The 20831-nt window shown below is 39.0% G+C and overlaps 2 protein-coding genes across 36 annotated transcripts in view; one reads left to right on the top strand and one right to left on the bottom strand.

The window, feature by feature from the left end:
* TTN (titin) overlaps positions 1-2818 on the top strand; it is a 245384-nt gene extending 242566 nt beyond the window's left edge. For 31 of the 32 annotated variants that reach the window (XM_075430105.1, XM_075430099.1, XM_075430122.1 and 28 more), the window contains 3 exons: positions 51-204; positions 1123-1416; positions 1541-2818. In XM_075430105.1, the coding sequence (XP_075286220.1) occupies positions 51-204; positions 1123-1416; positions 1541-1839 (747 nt within the window). In that variant the 3' untranslated portion in view covers positions 1840-2818. The remainder of the gene's footprint in view (positions 1-50; positions 205-1122; positions 1417-1540) is intronic. The other variant, XM_075430106.1, reaches the window with a different exon arrangement.
* Positions 2819-3470: 652 nt separating this feature from the next.
* On the bottom strand, positions 3471-20818 carry PLEKHA3 (pleckstrin homology domain containing A3). Of its 4 annotated transcripts, XR_012765007.1 has the most exons (10): positions 20622-20818; positions 16666-16782; positions 14700-14855; positions 13901-14037; positions 12746-12910; positions 11926-11969; positions 11284-11399; positions 9528-9666; positions 7285-7337; positions 3475-6398 (listed from the first exon to the last, which is right to left on the bottom strand). XR_012765007.1 is itself a non-coding variant. In XM_075430126.1 (9 exons), the coding sequence occupies exons 1-8, from the start codon at positions 20659-20661 to the stop codon at positions 9539-9541; spliced, it is 903 nt and encodes a 300-aa protein (XP_075286241.1). In that variant the 5' UTR covers positions 20662-20818; the 3' UTR covers positions 3471-7337; positions 9528-9538. The 4 variants fall into 4 exon arrangements, 3 of the variants coding, with proteins under 3 accessions (XP_075286241.1, XP_075286242.1, XP_075286240.1); XM_075430126.1 differs by having other exon boundaries at positions 3471-7337; XM_075430127.1 differs by lacking the exon at positions 7285-7337 and having other exon boundaries at positions 3476-6398.
* Positions 20819-20831: the final 13 nt, after the last annotated feature.

Below are 20831 nucleotides of genomic sequence, written 5' to 3'. Positions count from 1 at the left end.
ATTATTCCTAAAAGTGATCTTAATGAAACCATGTTTTTTTCCCTCCTCAGATTGCTGTTTCATCACATATCAGAGTAACACGTTCTAAAAACATATATTCTCTTGAGATTCGAAATGCAGCAGTGAGTGACACTGGAAAATACACAGTCAAAGCGAAAAACTACCATGGGCAATGCTCTGCTACAGCATCTTTGACTGTACTCCGTAAGTTTGTTCTCCGCATCTTGTGTTCAGACTAATCACAACTTTCTGCTGTGGTGTGCCTACTAAAATGACTTATGATAAAAGACATTGGTAATGTTGATTTAGGTATTTTAACAAGTTCCTATTTGTTTTGCCTATTATACATACAGAACTAAACCAGCATTAGAAATCTTTGTAACACCCACAAAGGAGCACACTGATGCTCTATTACACCAATAGATGCATGTTAACAGAAGGCTATGAGCATTCCTTCTAGGGTGACTGTGTTAAAATCTTGGTGCTAGCAATTACTCTTTCCTCATTTACTAACAGAATTTGTTCCAATAAAACAGTAATTCCACAGTAAAAACTTTTTATGGTAACCTAGCCATAACTGAGCTGGGTTTAGTATTTTATTGGCTGTACTGTTCCTAACATCAAGGGATTGCTCTGATTTGCTTGTATGACTGTGCTTGGGTTTAAAGGAAAGCTACAGTGATTGAGCCTTTGTGTTGTCTTTTATAGCTACAGAACAATGCAGTGAAATACAGACTTTCCTATACCATGCTTGTAAGAATTTGAAAATATTACACAGCTGCTACAAACATGAACTGATTGCACACAATTTCTGTGCCTAATCCTAGTAATGGTTCTAATAGGAAATGCTGTGTGACGACCTGTTTCTCCTTAAGTATGTTTTCCTTCAAGCTCATACATACTACTAACAGTTCCATTTCCTACTTCTTTCATTTATAAATTACTGTTTGTGATTTGGACATTAAATGATTGCAAACAATTTCATACTACACTGCAGTTTTCCATTGAAAGCAAACTATGCTGTCTCTTCATTTCTGTAAAATTAACCATATAGAACTGCATGACTTCGTTCGTTAATGTGACGTTATTGGTTTTTCCTTCTATGTTTGCGATGCTCCTCAGCTCTAATTGAAGAACCTCCAAAAGAGGTAGTATTGAAGACAAGTGGCGACGCAAGCATGCACGAAAGTTTTTCTTCTCAGTCCTTTCAAATGGCTTCTTCTAAACAAGAGGCTTCATTCAGCAGTTTCAGCAATAGCAGCATGACTGAAATGAAATTTGCAAGCATGTCTGCCAAAAGCATGTCTTCCATGAAAGAAACCTTTGTAGAGATGAGCTCCAGCAGTGTTATGGGGAAATCTAGTATGGCTCAACTGGAGAGTTCAACTAGTAAAATGCTTAAATCAGGTCTGAGAGGTGAGCAATACAATTACTGGTAGAGTTAGTGCTTCAAATACCCTGAAGTAGTCCTCAGAGTAAATCTGCTGCATGGCTTAGTGGAAACAGACTAACTTGGCATTTCTTCTCCTGTTTTGTAAAGGAGTACCACCCAAAATTGAAGCTCTCCCATCCGATATCAGCATTGATGAAGGAAAAGTTCTCACACTATCCTGTGCCTTTTCGGGTGAACCTGCTCCTGAAATAACATGGTACTGCAGAGGGAGAAAAATTACCAGTCAGGACCAGCAAGGCAGATTCCACATTGAAACCAGTGAAGATCTAACCACCCTGATCATCATGGATGTCCAGAAGAACGACGGTGGACTTTATACCCTGAATTTAGGAAATGAATTCGGTACCGACTCTGCCACTGTGAATATTAATATTCGATCAATTTAGAGAGCTTGATCTGTATTATTTACACTTGTCTTTTTACAAGTGATTCATATTTGGACTGAAATATCTGATCTGTAAATATTAAAAAAAAATATTTTTGTACCTACCTGAATGAGAGAAAGTCCAGAGCTATACATTATGACTTATAGTCATTACTGACCTAAGAATTTTAAACACTTTTTTTCACTGACATGTACATACTGTATATAGCCGAAGTTAACGGTTATGAAGTTTTGTACCATTTATTTTATGACATTTTGAAACGTAACTTTTGGAACTCACAGTTGGTAGGAGAAAGTTTCCTAGCAAATGACTACCCTGCTCAACATTACTAATTTTTGCGCCTCAACTCATTGTTGATGTCTAAGAATGCCTCAACAGGTAGAGAGGCTCCCTGTTGAAGATTACCTACACTTAAGAGATGATACCGTGCGTAGTATTTCATACGTGCACGAATATTTATGTTGACTCAGAAATGTAAGGCATTGGTGATGTTTGCAATTACCCTCCTGTAAGCGTTGCTTTAATGTTTTACATTGAATCTGATTATGTCATAATTTCCATACCTGACTGACAATTTCTGGACAAAGTGCAAGCGGCCAGCACTTTGTTCACCCATGTAGGTGTACTGTTTCTGACATATTGACTGCCTGAATAGCTTTAAAAAAGTAACATCACCTGGCCATCCCCTTAATCAACGAAGCTATTTAGGTACTCAAGTGCAGCAGCAGTACCCCTCTCGGAGGTTCGTAGGGTGCAGTGATCGAGTTTGTGTGGTAGTATTAGACATCCAGTAGTCAATTCCAGGCAACTAAGCAATGAACCACAGTTTGAAAACAAACTGTTGTTACAACATCAAGTACCGCCCTGCACTTCAATTTGCTTTAGTTCTCCTAATGTAGTAATAAATCTTGTTAGCTGTTGAACCTCCTTGAGATAGAATTGTTCATTTGAAATAAAGCATGCTTTCTGCACCATAAAATCTGCGACTCCTTGTTATTTATTTATTATGCTGTTTTTAGAGTTCCTGTACTACACTACAGAAAAACAGTGGATGAAAGAATAGACTAGAAAGAAATGCAGTTCTCCAGTGTAAACCAGGTAGCTAACTGCTGAAGAAACAGCCTGGCCACCAGAAAGTCAGCCCTAAAAAAAGTCAGACTTAAGAAAAAAGCTTTCTTCACAGGCTCTTCATTGAGAAAGGATAAATTCTAACACATGCCTAAGCATTATGCTGTTCTTTTTATCCTTCTGTTATGTGCATTTCCAGGCATTGCACTACACCCTATAAGGATAAACTACTAATCTCTCATATTTATAGCTGGTCTCTGCTGAAAGTGGTTATAAAACTGTCTCTAGGAAACCTTGCTACTGGTGCCTTTTTTTGGCAGCTGCAACTAGTATAGACCAGTTGACCCTAATTGCCTGGACCTACAAGTTCTCACCTCCCATGGGTGATTAAGGGCACACGCCCCATCAGTTCTTCATCCCTCAAGTCAGCTGACATATGTATTAGGAGCAAAGTCTGTCTTTACATTCGGGGGGGAGGGGGGAAGGAATCACAAACCCCGTGCAGGCAGGTCACAACTGGGAAAAGGAGCAATTCTGCTTCTAGAATTCACCCTGGTCAGTAGAAAGAGCTTGAGAACAAATACACTCATAGCAACGCAACACTGCTTCAGAGGCTGTAAAATTCTCTGAAGTGGAACAGGAGCATTAGTTAGCAACACCACGCATCACTATGACTTCCACCATACTACTACTACTAAAAAAACAGCTCAAGTTCATCACAAGTAGTAAAGCAGCCAGTATGTTTAAAAAAACTATTCCAAAAGGACCCACTATAGAGCAGAATTTTTTTTTTTTATTTCCTAGAAACCTAAATACCATCAACCACTAGCTATCCAAATGACGCAGGAAAGATAATAAAAGGGGATGAAATAAGGACTAAAATAAAAATAAGGGTTTCAGAAGAGCTAAGTTTTGGGTCAGGACAAGATCCAGACTTTTTCAAGTGATGGAACCAGGAACATTTGGAAACAATAATAAAGATGAAAGAGTTTAAGAATGCATGGTATTTTTTCCTTAGGGAGGAAAGTAAAAAAGAATAATAAAAATGAAGTTAAAAAAGGCCATTTATTTTAATCTTTAAAGCACTCAAAGAAAGAAAAAAACTTCAAGAAAGCGTCTCATTCTAATTCCATTAGATGTTTAAAAAAATCCAACAAACTCTATACAAGACACAAAAATACCCAGGTACAGTCTTGTTTAACCAACAACTTGTGTACACAGGCACATAAAAAACTTAACACTAAAAATGCACAAGTCGGTCATCTCAGCAGAAAAGTAACAGTGACAGACAGCCTCTGTAGATTTAAGCATGTACTCTTCTCCACAAACTTTACCGGAAATTTCAGTCTTCCATGGCCTCTGCTGAGTCTAGACATACTGGTGTGGCAGCGAAACCAAGTTCAGTCTGCCTGTACCTCTCTGGCCCAGTTCTACACAGTACTTAAGCAAGTACACCTAACTTTAAGCAGATGAGTCACTCACATGCCTAAAAATAGGATTTAAAGTACTTACAGGCTTTGCTGAAGCACAGCTTTAACAGATAACTTTACATGCCAACCTGCTGAGCCAGTGTTTTTTCACAACACTGCTAAGCAAACGCTAATATAGCGTGACACTGATATAGTCACAACCTAAAGCTTCAATATTCAGTGTCACAGAACACATCCCTAAACAGGAACATTTTTCCAAAACAACAGATTAAGCAGTCTCTGGATAAAAAATAAACATGAAACAAGCAAATTTTTGCTTATTATATTCAGGTCGAATATTGGGATTTTTAACTGTACAAGCTGACATTTGCCCTCTCTAAAGATAGTCTATTACACTACAGGACCAAGTTCAGAAAAATATCCTACCACTGATGTGTGTGTGAAGGCATTTGGACTTCATGTTTCTTGGGTCCTGATGCGTAAGGAAAAACTGTTATAGCAAAGTTCCGTGAGCTGTTGTATAAATTCTACTACAGGACTATACATTCTCTACCAACATTTTCTATTTGGCAGCCTAAGAAAAATAACTGTGATGCTGGACAACCATAGTAACATAAGACATTAATTTTACCACTAGCAGACAAGAAACCCTAGTCTTAACATTGCATTTCAATTTTTACCATTGCCTCCAGTTTCAATGACTTTTCCTTCCAAGGGGAGAAAATTAAATGACCAGAAAACAAAAACCTCATGTCTCTGATAAAATATTGAAACTTATTCGCTTGTTGGGCATTTTTTTCCTTCCCCCTTTTTGAAGATGTGAATATTCTAGAGCTTGTATTTAAAAAAAAAAATTAGTAATCAAAATACTTAATGTCTATTGAAAAAAAAAAACCCAAAGCATAACACATTCAAAAATAAATCAGTCATTCCCACACTGGAACATGCCATAGCAGCGGTACAAAGGAAAAGGCTGACAAAGTACTCTGACATGTCAGAAAATAACAGCCAGTGTGTAGAAAAATAAGTCAGACCCATGTAAGGTAATTATGACCTGCTTCTGCCACTGTAACCCAAATTTTGTGGAAAAAGCCTAGGCAGCCTACAGAGGAAGGTACAGAAGTAGCCAAAGCAATATTTATCACAAGAGAATATGAAACACAGGGAAAAGGAGACACTCTTAAATCCTGTCTCTCAACAGGATTTAAAGTATTACCTTTGACATCTATAATTAAGAGCCTTGGAGATGCCCATTTACCCTTCCCTTTGAAAAAGCTGAAGGAGGCCCGCCTCTTTTTTTTTTTTTTAAACACAGCCATAAGACACAGCAGTGCCCTCATCTTCAGCCTTCTCTCCCCTATGCATGCTAGTTAGAGCAGTCAGGATATGGCTATGGGAGTACCTATGTGTATTGGTGCACAAATAGCCATGATGATGATGTCCTGCCATGAAGAAGGCAGCACCAGACAGCAGAGCTGGGAAAGTCTGACTCCTTTCTTATGTTATTCACCTGCCAAGCAACACTCTGGATTGTTCATCCAGACTTAAATACCAAATCCTAAGTAAAGTACACTAAATTCCTAAACAACACCTTCTCATCACTACTGTACGTACACAGGGGGAAGAGCAGAGGTAAAGGGTTTCTTTCAGCACGTTTTGAAGTGCAGGATGTTACTCTTATCTTTGTGTAAGCTTGATCATGTTAGTGTGTCAGTCATCCTTTGCTAAATAGCGAAGCACTGGTCCCCCTGCTGCTGGGCAGAAGAATGCCTAGTTTCCCAACCTTACCTCACCGCTTCAGTTAGCTGCTAAGGGCCACATCCTTCCAAGACAATTCTAAGCATGTACAGACACAGTGACAGGCATGTGGGGAGCTTTACAAGTAAAATAAAAATGTAAGATCTGTAACTTCAGTGTCAAACAGCAGAGATCTTCAGGATGGCAACTGTGGATCTGGGCACCCAGGTTCTACATAAACCCTCCATAAGCAGTAACTTTCTCTTCTCGATCCAGATCTGGAACTGTTAGCTTCAGCCCTCAAAGCAGTCAGTAAAGAAATACCTGTAACAGGCAGGTTTCACATTAACTCTTTTAAAGCAGGAAAATGAGGAACATCTGAAAAAAACAGTTAGTTTTCAGACAAAGACATGTCCTCCATTCAGGTATTCTACCCCTTCAAAAAGGTCTTAACTTGCACCAGCAGGAACAACAGCTACACTACAATAAACGGATGGTGGTATAACAAGCAAAACAAGTTTATAGTTTGTGAAAATAATCTTAACACAAATAGTTGTGATTTCAATTTTTAAATAAATTAAGTACAATTTCCCTATGCAGAAACAACCTCTGAAGTATTCCTACCCCAAAGATTGCTTTCTCAGGGGGTGGGGAGAATGAGGAATTTAAAAAAGTGAAGCTAACTTACTACACACTAAGTGGAAAGAAACAGAAGCGTTAATTTTCGGAAGTTTAAAGCCCTCGAACATTGTAATCTCAGTACTTACAAATCTCCAAATCATTGAGTGCCTGATCATTAATTCTTTATAGTACAAGCTGCTAAGCCATTTAAGCACATCACATTTCTAATTATCGGATGATGGAGACTTTAGAGATATAACTCAGTAACTAGAAATTATCACTTTTCAACTAAATATATGTAGTCTGCTTACATTCTTTAAGTGATAAACACTATTTTAAAAATTGAGTTGGTTTCAGATCGATCTCCTCAGAAGCAACTAAGATCGAAACTAGAAGTACTAATTACACATTCTATGTTGAGGTTCAGCTCCACCCTCCACCAGACAGACTAATAATACAATGAGGCACTCCTGATAACCTCTCCCCTAAACTTGGATATGAAAATCTAAGAGCATCCAGATTTTTTTTCAGTCTTACCACACATGGATCATTGTGATTCAGCCAGCTAAGTATCATTTTCAAAACTTACTTCTTAGCTCCAGATGCCAAAAGTATGATGGCGTATCATCTTCACCAATTTAACTGAAACACATTTTAGGATTTTTGCCTCAGAGTTTGGCACAGGTATATATAAAAATACTGATTTAACTTTAGCAGGAACATGTTACATATATAAAAGCCATCAAGCCACCTTTAGTGACATGGAGAAACCCAAGACAGCGCTCAAGTAGTTATATGCAAATTTTGTGCTTGAATCTAATCATTACAACTTTTGTCTAAACAATCCTATCTGTGGCAGGATTTAAAATTATTATTTACTACTACATGCACTGATCAGTCCCATTTTTTTTCGCACAATGTGGAGTCCAAACTACTTTCTCTGTAGTAGTTGAAAGCCAGAAAGACATTTGTTAATGTGACATGTACTTAACACTGTACAAGCTGGCAGAAACCTCAGTGAAATTTCAAAAAGCAGCTCTAAGACAGCATATGATTCAAGATAGCACTCTACTGCAATATGTAGTTTACTTCTCCGAACATCTTTTTTAATACTTATTTTTACAATTGTCATAAGTGTCATACAGAACACATTAAAGCAAACATTCAGAAAAAAATGTACAAGCATGTGTGTGGCTGATACGCATATGCAAATGCTAGTTGCATGAAAACTGACAGAACTGAGCACAAATGACAGCTCTGAGCTGGTATCCACAAATAACTTCACTTGTACGAACCACTCCATTCCCTTTGACCTTGACATAATGGTTTATAAACTGGTATTTTATATATGGGCAACAGCTCATATGTTTTCCCTCAACATTTGGACCTATTTTGATTTAGATAAGTCAACGTTCCAGAAATTTACAAGGAAAGCTTCCACTCCATCCCCATCTGTCCTTTTCAGCCTGCTTCAAAAACACCAAATTATTCATATACACAAAAGGAAGACTAGTTAAACCAAATTAAAGAAGATTTGATTATAAAAACAGATTTTGGTATGTGCTTGAGTGCAAAATACCCTGTACATGTATTTAACAACTTTGTAAATTAAAAGCAGTAAATGGCTTGCTTAAAGTGCTCTACAGCTAAGACTTTATAGACCAAGTTTATCCCTAAATGAATACCCAAAAAATCCCCAAAAGCTTACAATGCTAACACTAACAACCTTATGGACCAAGGTCCTAGCAGGCACTGTTATACGGTATTAATCATTAATTAAGAGAGTCAAACTCTGATCTCACTTACAGTTAACGCAAATTCAAGCTGATGTAACTGAGAGCAGAATCCACCTCCTGGTATATATCATCCTCAAATGATATAAAGAAGTCACAAAAACAGAAGCTCCCTTTTATATAAATATATCATAAATAAAATATGTATAGATACAAATATTCATTACAACAGCAGCTTAATGGTCTTAATATTTCAGCTCTTGCTTCTATAATACTTTGCTAAAAACACATCTTAAGTGAGCAGATTAAATCTTAACAGTGCTGCGTTAGCTGCTTGTGATGCTGCACACCCCAGACACAATTTATGCACATTTTGAAGCCTTTAGTAGATCTTTAGATCTTTAGTAGTGAAAGTAGGTAGAAATTTTTGATGCAAAAAAGAATAAATAAATAAAAATTATTAAATATCCAATGTTTGGTACAAATGCTTCATATGAAGTTATTTTTATACATTTGTTTAGAAAAATACACTCAATATTTCTACTTTCATTGGCTAAAAATAAGGACCGGATTATGTATATCATTGTGTTTTTAAAGAAGGCAATGTCAATTACCGTCAAGCTGCTAGAGTAGACCCATTAGTGCCCTTTCCCACAGCCCTTACACAGGCAAAAAAGCCACTGCAGGGCTAATCACAGCTCCTGGTGGATGACCTGGTACAAATGACCAAGAGGCCCATGGCACAAGTTGCATTTTCTCCCCCCAAAAATGAAACCTTTTTGCTGAAGTTCATAACCTGCAGGTTTACTAATGTATCAGTCAAACCTTCACACTTTTTAAAAAGAGCTACATTTACAAATGTGGATGCTTATCTGTTAAGCCATCATTTGTTCCAAAAAATGCACATTCAAACTGTGAAATATTAGGAAAATACTCTTACAAATAAACTATACAAAGATAAAATACACTTCAAAGATAGTTTTTATGTTATTCTATAAAGTGCAGAGAAACCCTTCTAAAAAGGGAAATCACTACTTCCTATAACAATAGTATAATTACAGCAGCCTTTGCATAGCATTATTTATAGAAAATTGAATACTTTCAGGTTCTTCAGGAAGAAAAGGATGAAAGAGTCTCTCCCAGTACAGATCCTTCCTTTGATACTGATCTACTTTCTTCAAGAATGGTTGATGATACCAGATCTCCATTGACAGCACTTCTTGAACAGTGAGCAGATCCTATGAATATACCAGTCAGTATTTAATTTTCAAGCCCAAAAACACTCATCCAATCTGTCAGTTATTCTATTTGCTAACTATTTTCTATACATAAGCAATCAGAATCATAATTACTCTGGACTTCTCCCAAAAGATTTCAATCCATCCAAGGATAATTGATATGAACAGACAATGATTTTTACAACATGAAGGACAGAAATGTGTCAGGTGCAGACATATTCTGTATGACGAACACATGAACTTTTTTTTTGTTTACAGAACTGATGAATTGATAATAATAGAAAATGTTTTAATTAAATGCTTAAAATGAAATGGATGACTTACTGCAAGTTGGGTATTGCTAGGCTACCTGACAGGAAAGAGAAAGAACGAAGGTAACTGGAAGGTAGCAGAGGGAGCTCCTAACAAAGTAGAAGAAAACAAAACAAAAAAAAAACCCAGAGAAACTGAACTAGAAACTAAAGCTACATAGTAAGGAACCCAAAAAAAATGGTATTAGCAGAAACACACAAGACAAAGACACTTCTCAGCAGTCGTGAAAAGAGTCACACTGGGTAACGAACACCAGCAGGTCCAGATGGTAAGAACAAAAACCCTGCATTATAGAAAGCTAGACTGATGTGCACCTACGTTAGCAATGAGACTCACAAAAGAATCTGAACTAAGTTTATTAGTTTGGGATACATGCTGGCATACCCTGCGCTGGTGGCAGATGAGTGAGGTGAAAGCAGTGGTCACCCTGCAACATGTGAGCATCAGAGAAGCAAGGAAATGGTGCAGAGGTGAGAATACTTGCTTCATGATAGAATGTAAAGCATTAGTACCTCTTTGTGCTTACACGGGCTTTCAGCAATGCAAAGGCCTCAGGTTTTTTCAATCCAAGTGAGGCACTAGGCACTCTGAAAGGAAGCAAGACTAAACCAGTAGTAGTCAAGAAGAACTAGTCAAGTTAAGGTCTCCCTGAGAGGAGTTAGGATGGAGTCAAAATGACAGCAACATTTAAAAGGAAAAACCACAGAAGAACTGGCTACTCACTCAATAGGCCCATCTAATCATGAGGGAGTAACATTCTGATTATGACATAATTTTGGGGGTTGATTTTGTTTATTATTGGCAAGGCTGCACTCTTTCAGAACAGTGCTGTGCTCTACAAAGGGCAAGCAGCCACTGAAATTAACTATTTTTCTGCAATGCACTGGGTGGAAATCACCATCCGCCACTCACAAGGGTCACAGAAAGAGTAATTTGTTTTGGTGACAACAAGCAGGTGGCAAACAACAGTATTCCACATGACCATCATTCATGTAAGATTCTATTAGTACAAACATCCCTTTTCTGGTTATGCCTCTATTTTACCTTGCCAGTAGTTGCACTGATTTCAGTACAACTACTCCAGCTGTGAGATCCTATTCAATACAAATGAAAGCCAGCAAGTCAGCCACATAACAAACTACACAAGTGCTCTAATTTATAATACAGGAATCTTACAACCAAAACTTTCGTAACTAAGAAAACATTTCTCCTCCTGCTGATATCACCACTAGAACAGCTGCTGTAAACACGGTAATAAATAGTACAGAAAGATTCAAAAGAAAACCACCCCTTTTCCAAACTTACTCTGCGAAACTTCAAAGGGTGTATCACTGCAACATTCTGTATGCGAATAAGTTCTTCTGCGCCACTGTGAAAATCGGTGAAGGGATGAAATTGGCTCTTTTACAGAGTGATTATTCCTATAAAAGAAATGAAATCTATTAGTAAGCAAAATCTGCAGCAACCCACACAAACTTACTGTACTTTAAAATAATTTTGGTGCTCAAACTGTTAGTATCAATGTTTTTCACTATACTAAAAATGGCAGTCAACAGAATATTCTTAATTTTCACAATTATAAAGCCTGGAAATGAAAATAAAAATGTAATATAATCTTTGCATGCAGAAGAAAATACCTCAAGAATCTGAAATACTGACAGAAAAAGAATGTTAGCATTTCAAGCTCTATGTCTGACAAGTTCATGAAATTAGAGTAAGTCATTTGCACGCAGAAATTTTTATAGTGTATTAGAGACAGCAGCTGCATTATTTGCCACCAACACTGGTAATCTACCCCCTTATTTTTCAAAATTAGATCAACTTATGCTGTTCAAGTTTCCTCCCGCCACAAGTGAACAATTCTTCTCACATTTTGATTTTAATGCTAGCAGGTTCAGGGAAGTTTTTTGAGATGTAAGAAAAAAGCTTAACAAAATAGAAAATTACCTTTCCGAATAGCAAGGACCAGGGTGGCTAATGGAACGCTTCATCTAAGGAAAAAACAAAAACAAACAAACAACAAACCACACCAAACATGTCACAGGTTACTTATACAAATAAGGTTTGTTGTTTCTTTTTATTTACAGTCTCTACAAAGAGACAGGGCAATCTTTCTTTTTTTTTTTAATTAAAAGCAACCATTCTAACTAAAAAAATCTGATTTAACTGTATGAAAACAAATGAATTGCCATCAATATTAAAAGTTTTATAGCATTCACACAGGAAATAGTTTACTACAAAAAATGCTACCTAATTTCTATGGAATTCATTCTCTCTCTCTCTCTCCCTCTCCAAAGTTACTCCTAGAGCCATTTGTTAATTGCTATGCTATGCAGAAATAACAAGACATTTTTCCTCTACCAAATACCAGCTTAAATTCGCCATTACACAATAAAGTCAAATCCTGCCTCTTGATTCCTTGCAGTTCTTCAGATATCACTGTCAAATCTCTATACATATCAAAGCTATTAATTTAGATCAGTAACTATCAGCTTTGTAAGTAAATTGATTGAAGATAAAGAGACAAGCGATCCAAGTGCAAAGAAAGGGACTCCCACAACAAAATCCCACAATACAGCTCACGTTGGAATCTATACATATGACCAAGAAGACATTATTGGTTTATATCTAGGGCTAGTACTGATCATAACAGAATCTAGATCTCAGCTGTTGACATCATAGCAATAGCATAGCCTTCTGCCATTCTTCCCTCCATCCAATCAACAACATGACATTTAGAAAAAATAGTATTTCAAAATATCTAAACCATTTGGACAGGCGATGGTGACACAGGAGAAACTAAAGGATCAGGGTGAGGCAGCTGGAACATTTCTGGCTTAAACTTGGCATTAGCGATCTTCACACATTCTTCAAGTGTTGTGATAAATGTATTACATGTGGCACTCAGCAAGGAAGAGGCTTCATTCATGTTCTGAAAATAAATGAAAGCACAAGCGTAAGCACGAACAAATATTAAAAGATGCAAATACAACTCTCCCCACCCCCACTCTCCCACACATTGATTTCCCTCATTAGCACTAAGAACTTCCATTTCCCATTTTATTTAATCAAATGTACACCTTCCAATGAGGTTAATTTAAGCAAACAAATGTGACAGCATTGTCATTTCTTTCCGACATCTGAATTTTTGTTAGGGTATCAGCCAACAACGCTGTAACATTTTTACCACAAAGCTTGTCTCAGAGTGACTAACCGGTATCACAAGGTCATTCAGCAAAGCAAATGAACTGCAGCAGAATGTGGGAACAGCTTTATTGCTCCACTGCAAGGAGCCTGCAGGCCAGTTTCACCTTGCTGTGAGCTGACAACAATTCCTTGTGTTCAGATGAAGTGTCAGCCCCTTGCTTTGCCCTAAGTGGACAACAATATTGTCCACACCCTGCTCAAGAACATAAAGAATGAAGCCATTCATAATTTCCAGTACTAACTTTCATTCAAAAGCAGAAATAGTAGAATAATTTCATTTGTGCATATTCAGAGACTTTTCTGCACTCCGAGTTTCCAGTACCTGTAACACTAGCTCTCACTGACAACAAAATGGAATACTCTCCTACACAAAGAAATAATGGACAAACAAGATTGTTTCAACTACTCTGCCTGTAACAGAGATCCAAAACAAGACAAATTATTGCATAAATCATATGGCAGCTCTTCCACCCTTTTAACCAAATAACTCAATAACACAATTGCTTCCTAATGCATGTTACAATTTCAGTTAAATCATCCAGGTACTTTATGCATATATAATCACTGTTAGCATCATATACACACAAGAACTCAAAAATTGATATTAGGTTAAATCTCCCAACATTAGGGAGATGAAAGAGGCAAAAGATGTCAACAAAAACTTGAGGTGTATTATGCAATCACGTTCTCCAAGGGCATTCTAGAAATTCCGTACCTCAATGCTGGGAGGAGAGTGTGTCTCATCATGGTGAACAAATTCTTGTATTGTATGAACTTGCTGCATTAAAAGATCACAGTAGAGACGAAGTTCAGACATTTTGGTTTTAAGAGATTCATTGGTCTCACTTATTTCTATAAAAAATAAAGGAAATAACAATTTAATGCATACAATGTATGTACACATTTTAATTTTTAAGCACTTTTCTTTTAAATTTAAAAATTCGCTTAAGCTTTCACTTAGTTTTCAGGAAAATTGAAATCTGCTGAGTCAAGAACTCTACTTCCAGTATACAATAGTTTGTACTTTTGGATAACTGATACAAATTTAATGACCATTAAAAAAGAGGCACATTACTAGGAAAGATAAAGTTCAAATCTTTCTTAGCTGCAATGTAACGTAGAAAAAAATTAGTGGATGAAATTTATGCTCAGAGTGGCTGGAAATGGTTACATTAAGCAATCCAAGAAAAATTCTGGAAAAAACAACAGTAACTATAAAGAATCAAAACAGCAGAAATGAAATAGCTTCACAACAGCGACAAACAGTATGTTTGTTCTTGAAATGACAATAAGTTGCTGGTATTTCAGCTTCTTAAAATAGAATAGATCAATGGAGGTAACCTCTGATTCAAATGTCAAGTGGGAATTTACCTTGTAGATGACTAGAAATAACTACAATTTATATTTAAAGACAATAAAACTGACTTTCTACCACAATATTTGCACTATCATCATCTGAAAACAAGCGTTTGAAAAAGTGGTAAGATTGCATATGCTCAAGGCAACACACATACCTTTTTCTTTTTTTGTTCTGGTATCTGCTAAACAGGCTTTTGCACTCCCCAGTGCCACCAGCCACCTTTGCCTTTCGGCTGCATTAACTGCTTTCATGTAGAAATGCTGTTCCCCAGGGATGATCAGCTCCATTCTTGTGTTGTCTGTTGCATGAACTTATGACAGCAGAGAAAACAAACAAACAAACAAAAACAACAAACCCCCTCAACTCAGTAACAATTATTTATTAAATAATATATAATAATAATAATAATGTTATAGATATAAATAATGCTAAATAATAAAAAGCCCAAAGCTGCTCCCAGCATGCCTTCAAGCCTACCCGTAGGAACACGAGACACCAAACAGTGGCCAGACTCAGGTACAATGGGGCTCCCTTTCTGCAATACACTGCGTATCAATCTAATAACTGTTGCATTCCAAACCTGGGAAACTGAAGAGTTTTGTTGCAAGGGTGAGTATTTAAGGAGTACTAGGCTAAAAACTGAAATAATCTCCCTTCTAGATGAAATCTGGTTTCAGGTTGCAGAGTCCTAGAACCCAGAACCGAAGCGCAATTTGTTTAGAGTTTCTTACATTCAATACTACATCTTTAACTGAATATTCTGCTGATTTCATGATACCAACCACAGTTCCTCCAGATCCACTAGCCACGGATGCAGGAGACTGCATCAAATTCAGATTTCAACTATTATCTTTCCTTCACCAAAAGAACAAGATGACAAGCAAAATGAACAACTGGAATGGCCAAAAAATGGGATCTTCCACTTTACATCACTGATTTCATCTACACCAAAGAAACAGTAACAAAAAAGAGTTACCACATGAAAAGTACTTGGTAGCCCATGTAAAATAAGGAAGTCCCACTTTTTAATACAGAAGTACCTACACCACAAGCCCAGTCATCTGTGGGTATATGGAAAGAGGTCAAGAGTTGCAAGCAATGGAGAGTTAGACAATGCCTTGTGTCCTGGGTTTGGCCAGGACAGGGTTAATTTTCACCAGAATCCAGGATGGGGCACAGCCAGGCGGGCTGACCCCACCTGGCCAAACAGAGCCGGGTATTCCATACCACGTGCCATCATGCTGGGTTCCGGTGGGGGGGAGCTGGGCGGCGGGAATTCACTCGCTGCTCGGGAGCGCGCAGCGCCGGTTCGGTCCGGGAGAATCGGCTCTCTGGGTTGTGCGGTTTGTGTTATGTATTCCCCTTATCTGTATCATTGTTGTTCCTGTTCCCTTTGTTTGCTGTTCTGTTAAACTGCCCTTATCCCGACCCACCAGTTTCTGCCTGTTTCGTTCCATTCTCCTCTGCACCCCGGCGGGGGGAGGGGCGACCGTGTGGCGCTTTTGTTGCCGGCCGAAGCCAAACCATAACACTTTGCTATCAGCCAAGGATGTTGACCTACAGCTTAAAATACACTAAAAGCTAAACTCACAGTCAGACAGTAACAGTTCAGTTACTAACTCTAATATATCCATCACCTATACATGTGGGCAGCTGCTAGCAGAGACAAAAGTAAAAATAACTCAGGAAAACAAAAGACTAAACACTGCCAGTTTATAAGAATCTCTCCTTCTGGGTCACTGCTATTGCTCTTCTGAAAAACTAGCATTCACGATTCAGTCTCTTATCCCTGGTTGTAAGTGGGAAAAGCAGCAGAACTAAATAACTAGCCGAGGTGACTTCAAGAATAAGCCACATGCACACAACTGTTTACAGCAAGAAGGAATATGTAGTGGGTTCTAAATCTCAAAACAGAGCTCTAACTGTGAAAAACATTTTTTCTTTGTCACCACTTCACAATTCACATTTGTTATTATTTGTGAACTATGAAGCAGTCACATTGGAGTACCGATCAACAAAAACAGAAGAGGAAAAACTCATGATGCAAAGTGTATGTTGGGCGATCTTTCTATTTCCCTGGCAGCTAAAATTTCCTCAAGTAGAAATCTATTAATTCTTACCTTTTATTTCACACACAGCCATCTTTATACTTCCTTTGCTGCCTTTGCAAACATCATCCTGTGAATCGTAGTATGACAATATCCCATTGTCTAAAACAAACCACCGAGGCTGCCAACCTACCAAGATCAAAAACATGAAAAAGAAAGTTTAGTCTAATCACTAAATTGCAAATCAAATTCAGTTCTCTGGCTGTTAAGACTTGTATAAAAACTGCAGTCATTAAACTATTCTTGAAACACATCTGGAAGTAAGCAACCTGCGTAGTCTGAAGATCAGAGCCACGCTATAACCAGACTAGTATTGTGTGGATATTGCACGCCCACAGTTTTTGGGTGCGAGATCAGCAGTATGTCAGTTTTCACTATATTCCATTCTAGAGCAAAATTAAATTTTAATTTAGCCAGCACAGAATACCTCTGAAGAACCATTTTCATTCAAGCATATTTTTCAGGCAGACTTTGTTAAGATTGTAGGATCTTATTTGTAAGATACAAATAAATGACTGATGTCACCAACTACTATGCTATAGTCTCCTCTGCCTACTACATTTCAGTGAAAACTTTGTATTTCACACTTAACTTTGACACACCGTTTTCTCTGAAAGTAGCCCAGCTCCACTGTTCAACAACAATTTAATGTCAGGCATTGTGCAGGGAACTGAGACATGGCTTATACTCTTAGGTGTATTTGTGAGGACAGCATACATTAGCTGCTCTACTAAGCTTTTCACCAGCTTTGCATTAGCAAAATTATATAATGACCTCTGACTTCACTACATCTACAGAATAATGCAGTTTACGCATAGTTGCAAATATCTGCGAGAACTCTATGCAGCATTACACCACAGTGTAAACTATTGTCACGGGCCCTCTTGGACTAACGTATATTAGCAGTTCTTTTTTTTTCCTCTCTCCTTTTTTTCTTTTTCTTTTTTTAACAGCTATTTCCATAAAACTCAACGCTCATTGGAATAGGTGCCCTAATTTCTAACACTATTAAATGCAAACCATTTTGCCTAGTAAATCACCTTTGTTTCTAAAAATGACATAGAACTAAAATATTCCAGTAGAGCATAACAATTGCACTGGTCCATTACAGTCTGGGTCAGCTGTACAACAGGAACAGATTATCCCTCTGTTTTACCGCTCAACACCAAACTTTAACTTCCTGCTTGGCTTAGGGTTTGGAATGGCAATAACTGCATGGCCAAGAACTCCACATATTGGGCAATACGACGGTGTGGTCCATGGCGCTTACCCACTGCCATTACAACAGAGCAAGCTGCAGCTATCCAGCAGGAGTATATTACAACACAGGAGGCTTCACCAGGTACCAGACTCCAGAAAATCTGCTAAAGGCTTCATATTACTCACATTAAGTCATTAAAAGTTTTAACCTAATTCAAGAAGTGCAAGACCAGGCCCCATTAAGTCATGTCACAATTCCATGATAAGGAAATAATAAATTTTTTCAAAATTACATGTTATTAGCTATAATGGTAAGCATCTGTGTCTTTCAAATAAGCAGATTCACACCGATATAAAACCAGAACGAAAAAAAAGTACAAACATTGAGGGATACCAACTCCCATAGAAAATATTTCAAGTTGTGTGTGTACATCACCACTTGCACTCAAAAATATGCAAACACTCACGAAATGACCATACTGAAGACCCTGTCCTGTAAAATGCAGCTCAGAAATGCACTAATTTTTTTTTTGTCCTGCTACACTTCGTTGCAAAACATTGACTCTGTGCTACCCTTTTCTCTGAAGTGCATGCACAGGTGCCAACTTACAGACTGTCTCAACAGCCCAATTCTGACAAAAAGCGACCCTATGTGGATGATTATTCCAGCCTCACATTATGCTGGTATTGGAAAAAAACAGAAGCAGAGGACTTAAAAGACTCCAAGTGCCTCACAGAAGCAAGCTAAAGAACAAAACCACCTCCTCTGATTTAAAATTGGGCAAACGGTGCCCTACATTTTTTCAAAATATTTAACAAATTTGTATTTCACAAATCCTTAGATACACATATATTATTTGAGGGGAGGAACAAAAAGCACTTTTTTTCTGGTTTGCTTTTAATGAAGGAGGAAACTAAATGTTTTCCACAATGCTTCATCAACAATAACAAGCTCCTTTGCTGCTTGGCTTCCACCATTAATGACAACAAGTACTACAGCCCATTTCTGGCTACAAAAATAGATAGTAGAGTAACAAGAAAGTTGGTAATAAAATCTAAAAATTTCACTCATACGATTAGATTTTTTTTTTTTAATTTGCTAGCCTCCTATGTTCCGGAAATTGTAGGGAATTCCTGACACACACAAATTTTGAAATGGAAGAGCAGATGCTCTGATTTGGCCATCACACACGGAAGGAAGGGTTCTGCAGTTTGCTATTTTAGAGGACTACTGACTTCTCGCAGAAGTTAGCTGCATGTTGATATTAACAGTCTATTGTGAGTACAGAATTCACAGTTACTGCTGAATATTCACTTATTAAATGGAAAGTTTAAATCAAACACCACATGGGCTCATTACCTGTGACCTTTTACCTTTTGCTACAGTAACATCTTTGGTCACGTAAGTGAAAGTGACAATCTCCATTCTATTTTGAAAAGAAACTGGTACTCCTTATTTCTTTCATAACCACAATTTTTCCTGTATATGTTTTCTCCACACTTATTGTGAAGAATTGACAAAAATATCTTATCAAATATATATTTAATTACAGTACAAGTGTTCTCTTCCACCGGAAGGCCCATATACGTGGACACATATTTGCTCTGAAAAATGCAAGATTATGCTCTGTACAGTTCAACTCACAGCAAGTGCACACAATCCTTGCAATATGGCCCATACTTTATAAAGCCTCAGAATTGAGTTTCACACCACTCCACACTGAAAAGCTGAATACACTGAAGCAGAACAGCACAGGTGAAGTGCTGAAGAACGAGAGGGCAAAGAAGATATGGCCAAAGCAGGCAAACACGAGGCCTGATTATGCACGGTGTATGATCCAACACTGATCTGCTCTGGAGGGACAATCAGCCCTCTTACAGTGTCAGAAGAGAAATCTGTTTCACCTTGACAGTACCGCCTGTCCATCGCTAGGGAGGGGTACCAGAGGGAGGTGGTATCTCTACCACAACAGAGGATGAGACAAACAAAACCAGAGCTCTGATGGCAAACACAGGCATTCGGTGCACTTCTGTCCGCAGCACTTCTAAAAATACATTTCATGAGTACTTCACCCAGAACTAAAGTTTTTTTATATGTTTTACAGGTTAGGATACAGGAGCACAGACTCAAAAAAATTGCTCTCCAAAGGCAAATTAAAAGAGAATTCAGACTTCTACATTTAGCACTGAAGGTTTAAAGATGCAATCCTAAATGATTCCTCAGTGGCAAGAAAGCATACCTTCAAACTTTTTATGCTGCAAATTGAAGCTACTGCTGAGAGAAAACGGAGGCAGAGGGGAAAACCCCGCAGTTGGGCCGTTAGAACGAGACGCTTGGGACGGCGTTCCCCTGCAGCCTGCCCTGTCAAGAGTCCCTGAGGAACCTGGCAAGGCGCAGTCCCGGCCTCGGGAGGTGCTCGGCCACCCGGTCCGCAGCGGAAGACCACGGGGCCCGGGCGCATCTTGGCTGTGGGGCTGTCGGGGCCTCGCTGGGCTGCAAGGGAGGCGCGGAGGGGCCCGGCCCGGGCGAGAGGCCTGCCGCCACCCCACGCCCGGAGCCCTGGCGCCCGCCGCCGCTCGCCGTCCCCCGGAGCAGCCCCCGGAGCCGGCTCCAGGCGGCCCGCGCGCCACCCGCCTCAGGAGCGCCGGCAGCCTCCGCCGCCCGCGGCCCGGCTCTTAGCATAAACGGCGAACGATCTCCCCCAGCGCAGCACCAGCGCCTCGCGGACGAGGCCAACCCCCCCCGCCCCCAGGCCCGGCCCGCCTACCCGCCAGGTAGTTGGTCCACTTGTATAGGACCCCCTCCATCGCTCAGAGCCCGGCGCCGTGCCGCATCCTCCTGCTCCGCCGCGGGGAAAGGGCGGCCGTCGCCGCGGGGATGGGCGCTCACCTCCCGTACCCGCCGCTGCTCCCTGCGCGCGCGGAGGAGGCGGGGCCGCTCAGCTCAGGCGCGGCGGCCCCGCGGCGGCCCCGGCGGC

The sequence above is a fragment of the Opisthocomus hoazin genome, chromosome 9 (assembly GCF_030867145.1).
Source record: "Opisthocomus hoazin isolate bOpiHoa1 chromosome 9, bOpiHoa1.hap1, whole genome shotgun sequence".
Taxonomy (NCBI): domain Eukaryota; kingdom Metazoa; phylum Chordata; class Aves; order Opisthocomiformes; family Opisthocomidae; genus Opisthocomus; species Opisthocomus hoazin.
This window is presented reverse-complemented; position numbering and strand designations above follow the sequence as displayed.

Excerpts from the sequence above, each read along its gene's own strand:
- PLEKHA3 (XM_075430126.1), bottom strand. The coding sequence starts at position 20,661 with ATGGAGGGGGTCCTATACAAGTGGACCAACTACCTGGCGG. Across the intron at positions 14,038-14,699 it reads CAGAACAAAAAAAGAAAAAG|AAATAAGTGAGACCAATGAA; the intron begins GTATGTGTGTTG and ends TATTTTTTATAG. Across the intron at positions 11,400-11,925 it reads GGTCCTTGCTATTCGGAAAG|GAATAATCACTCTGTAAAAG; the intron begins GTAATTTTCTAT and ends TTTCTTTTATAG.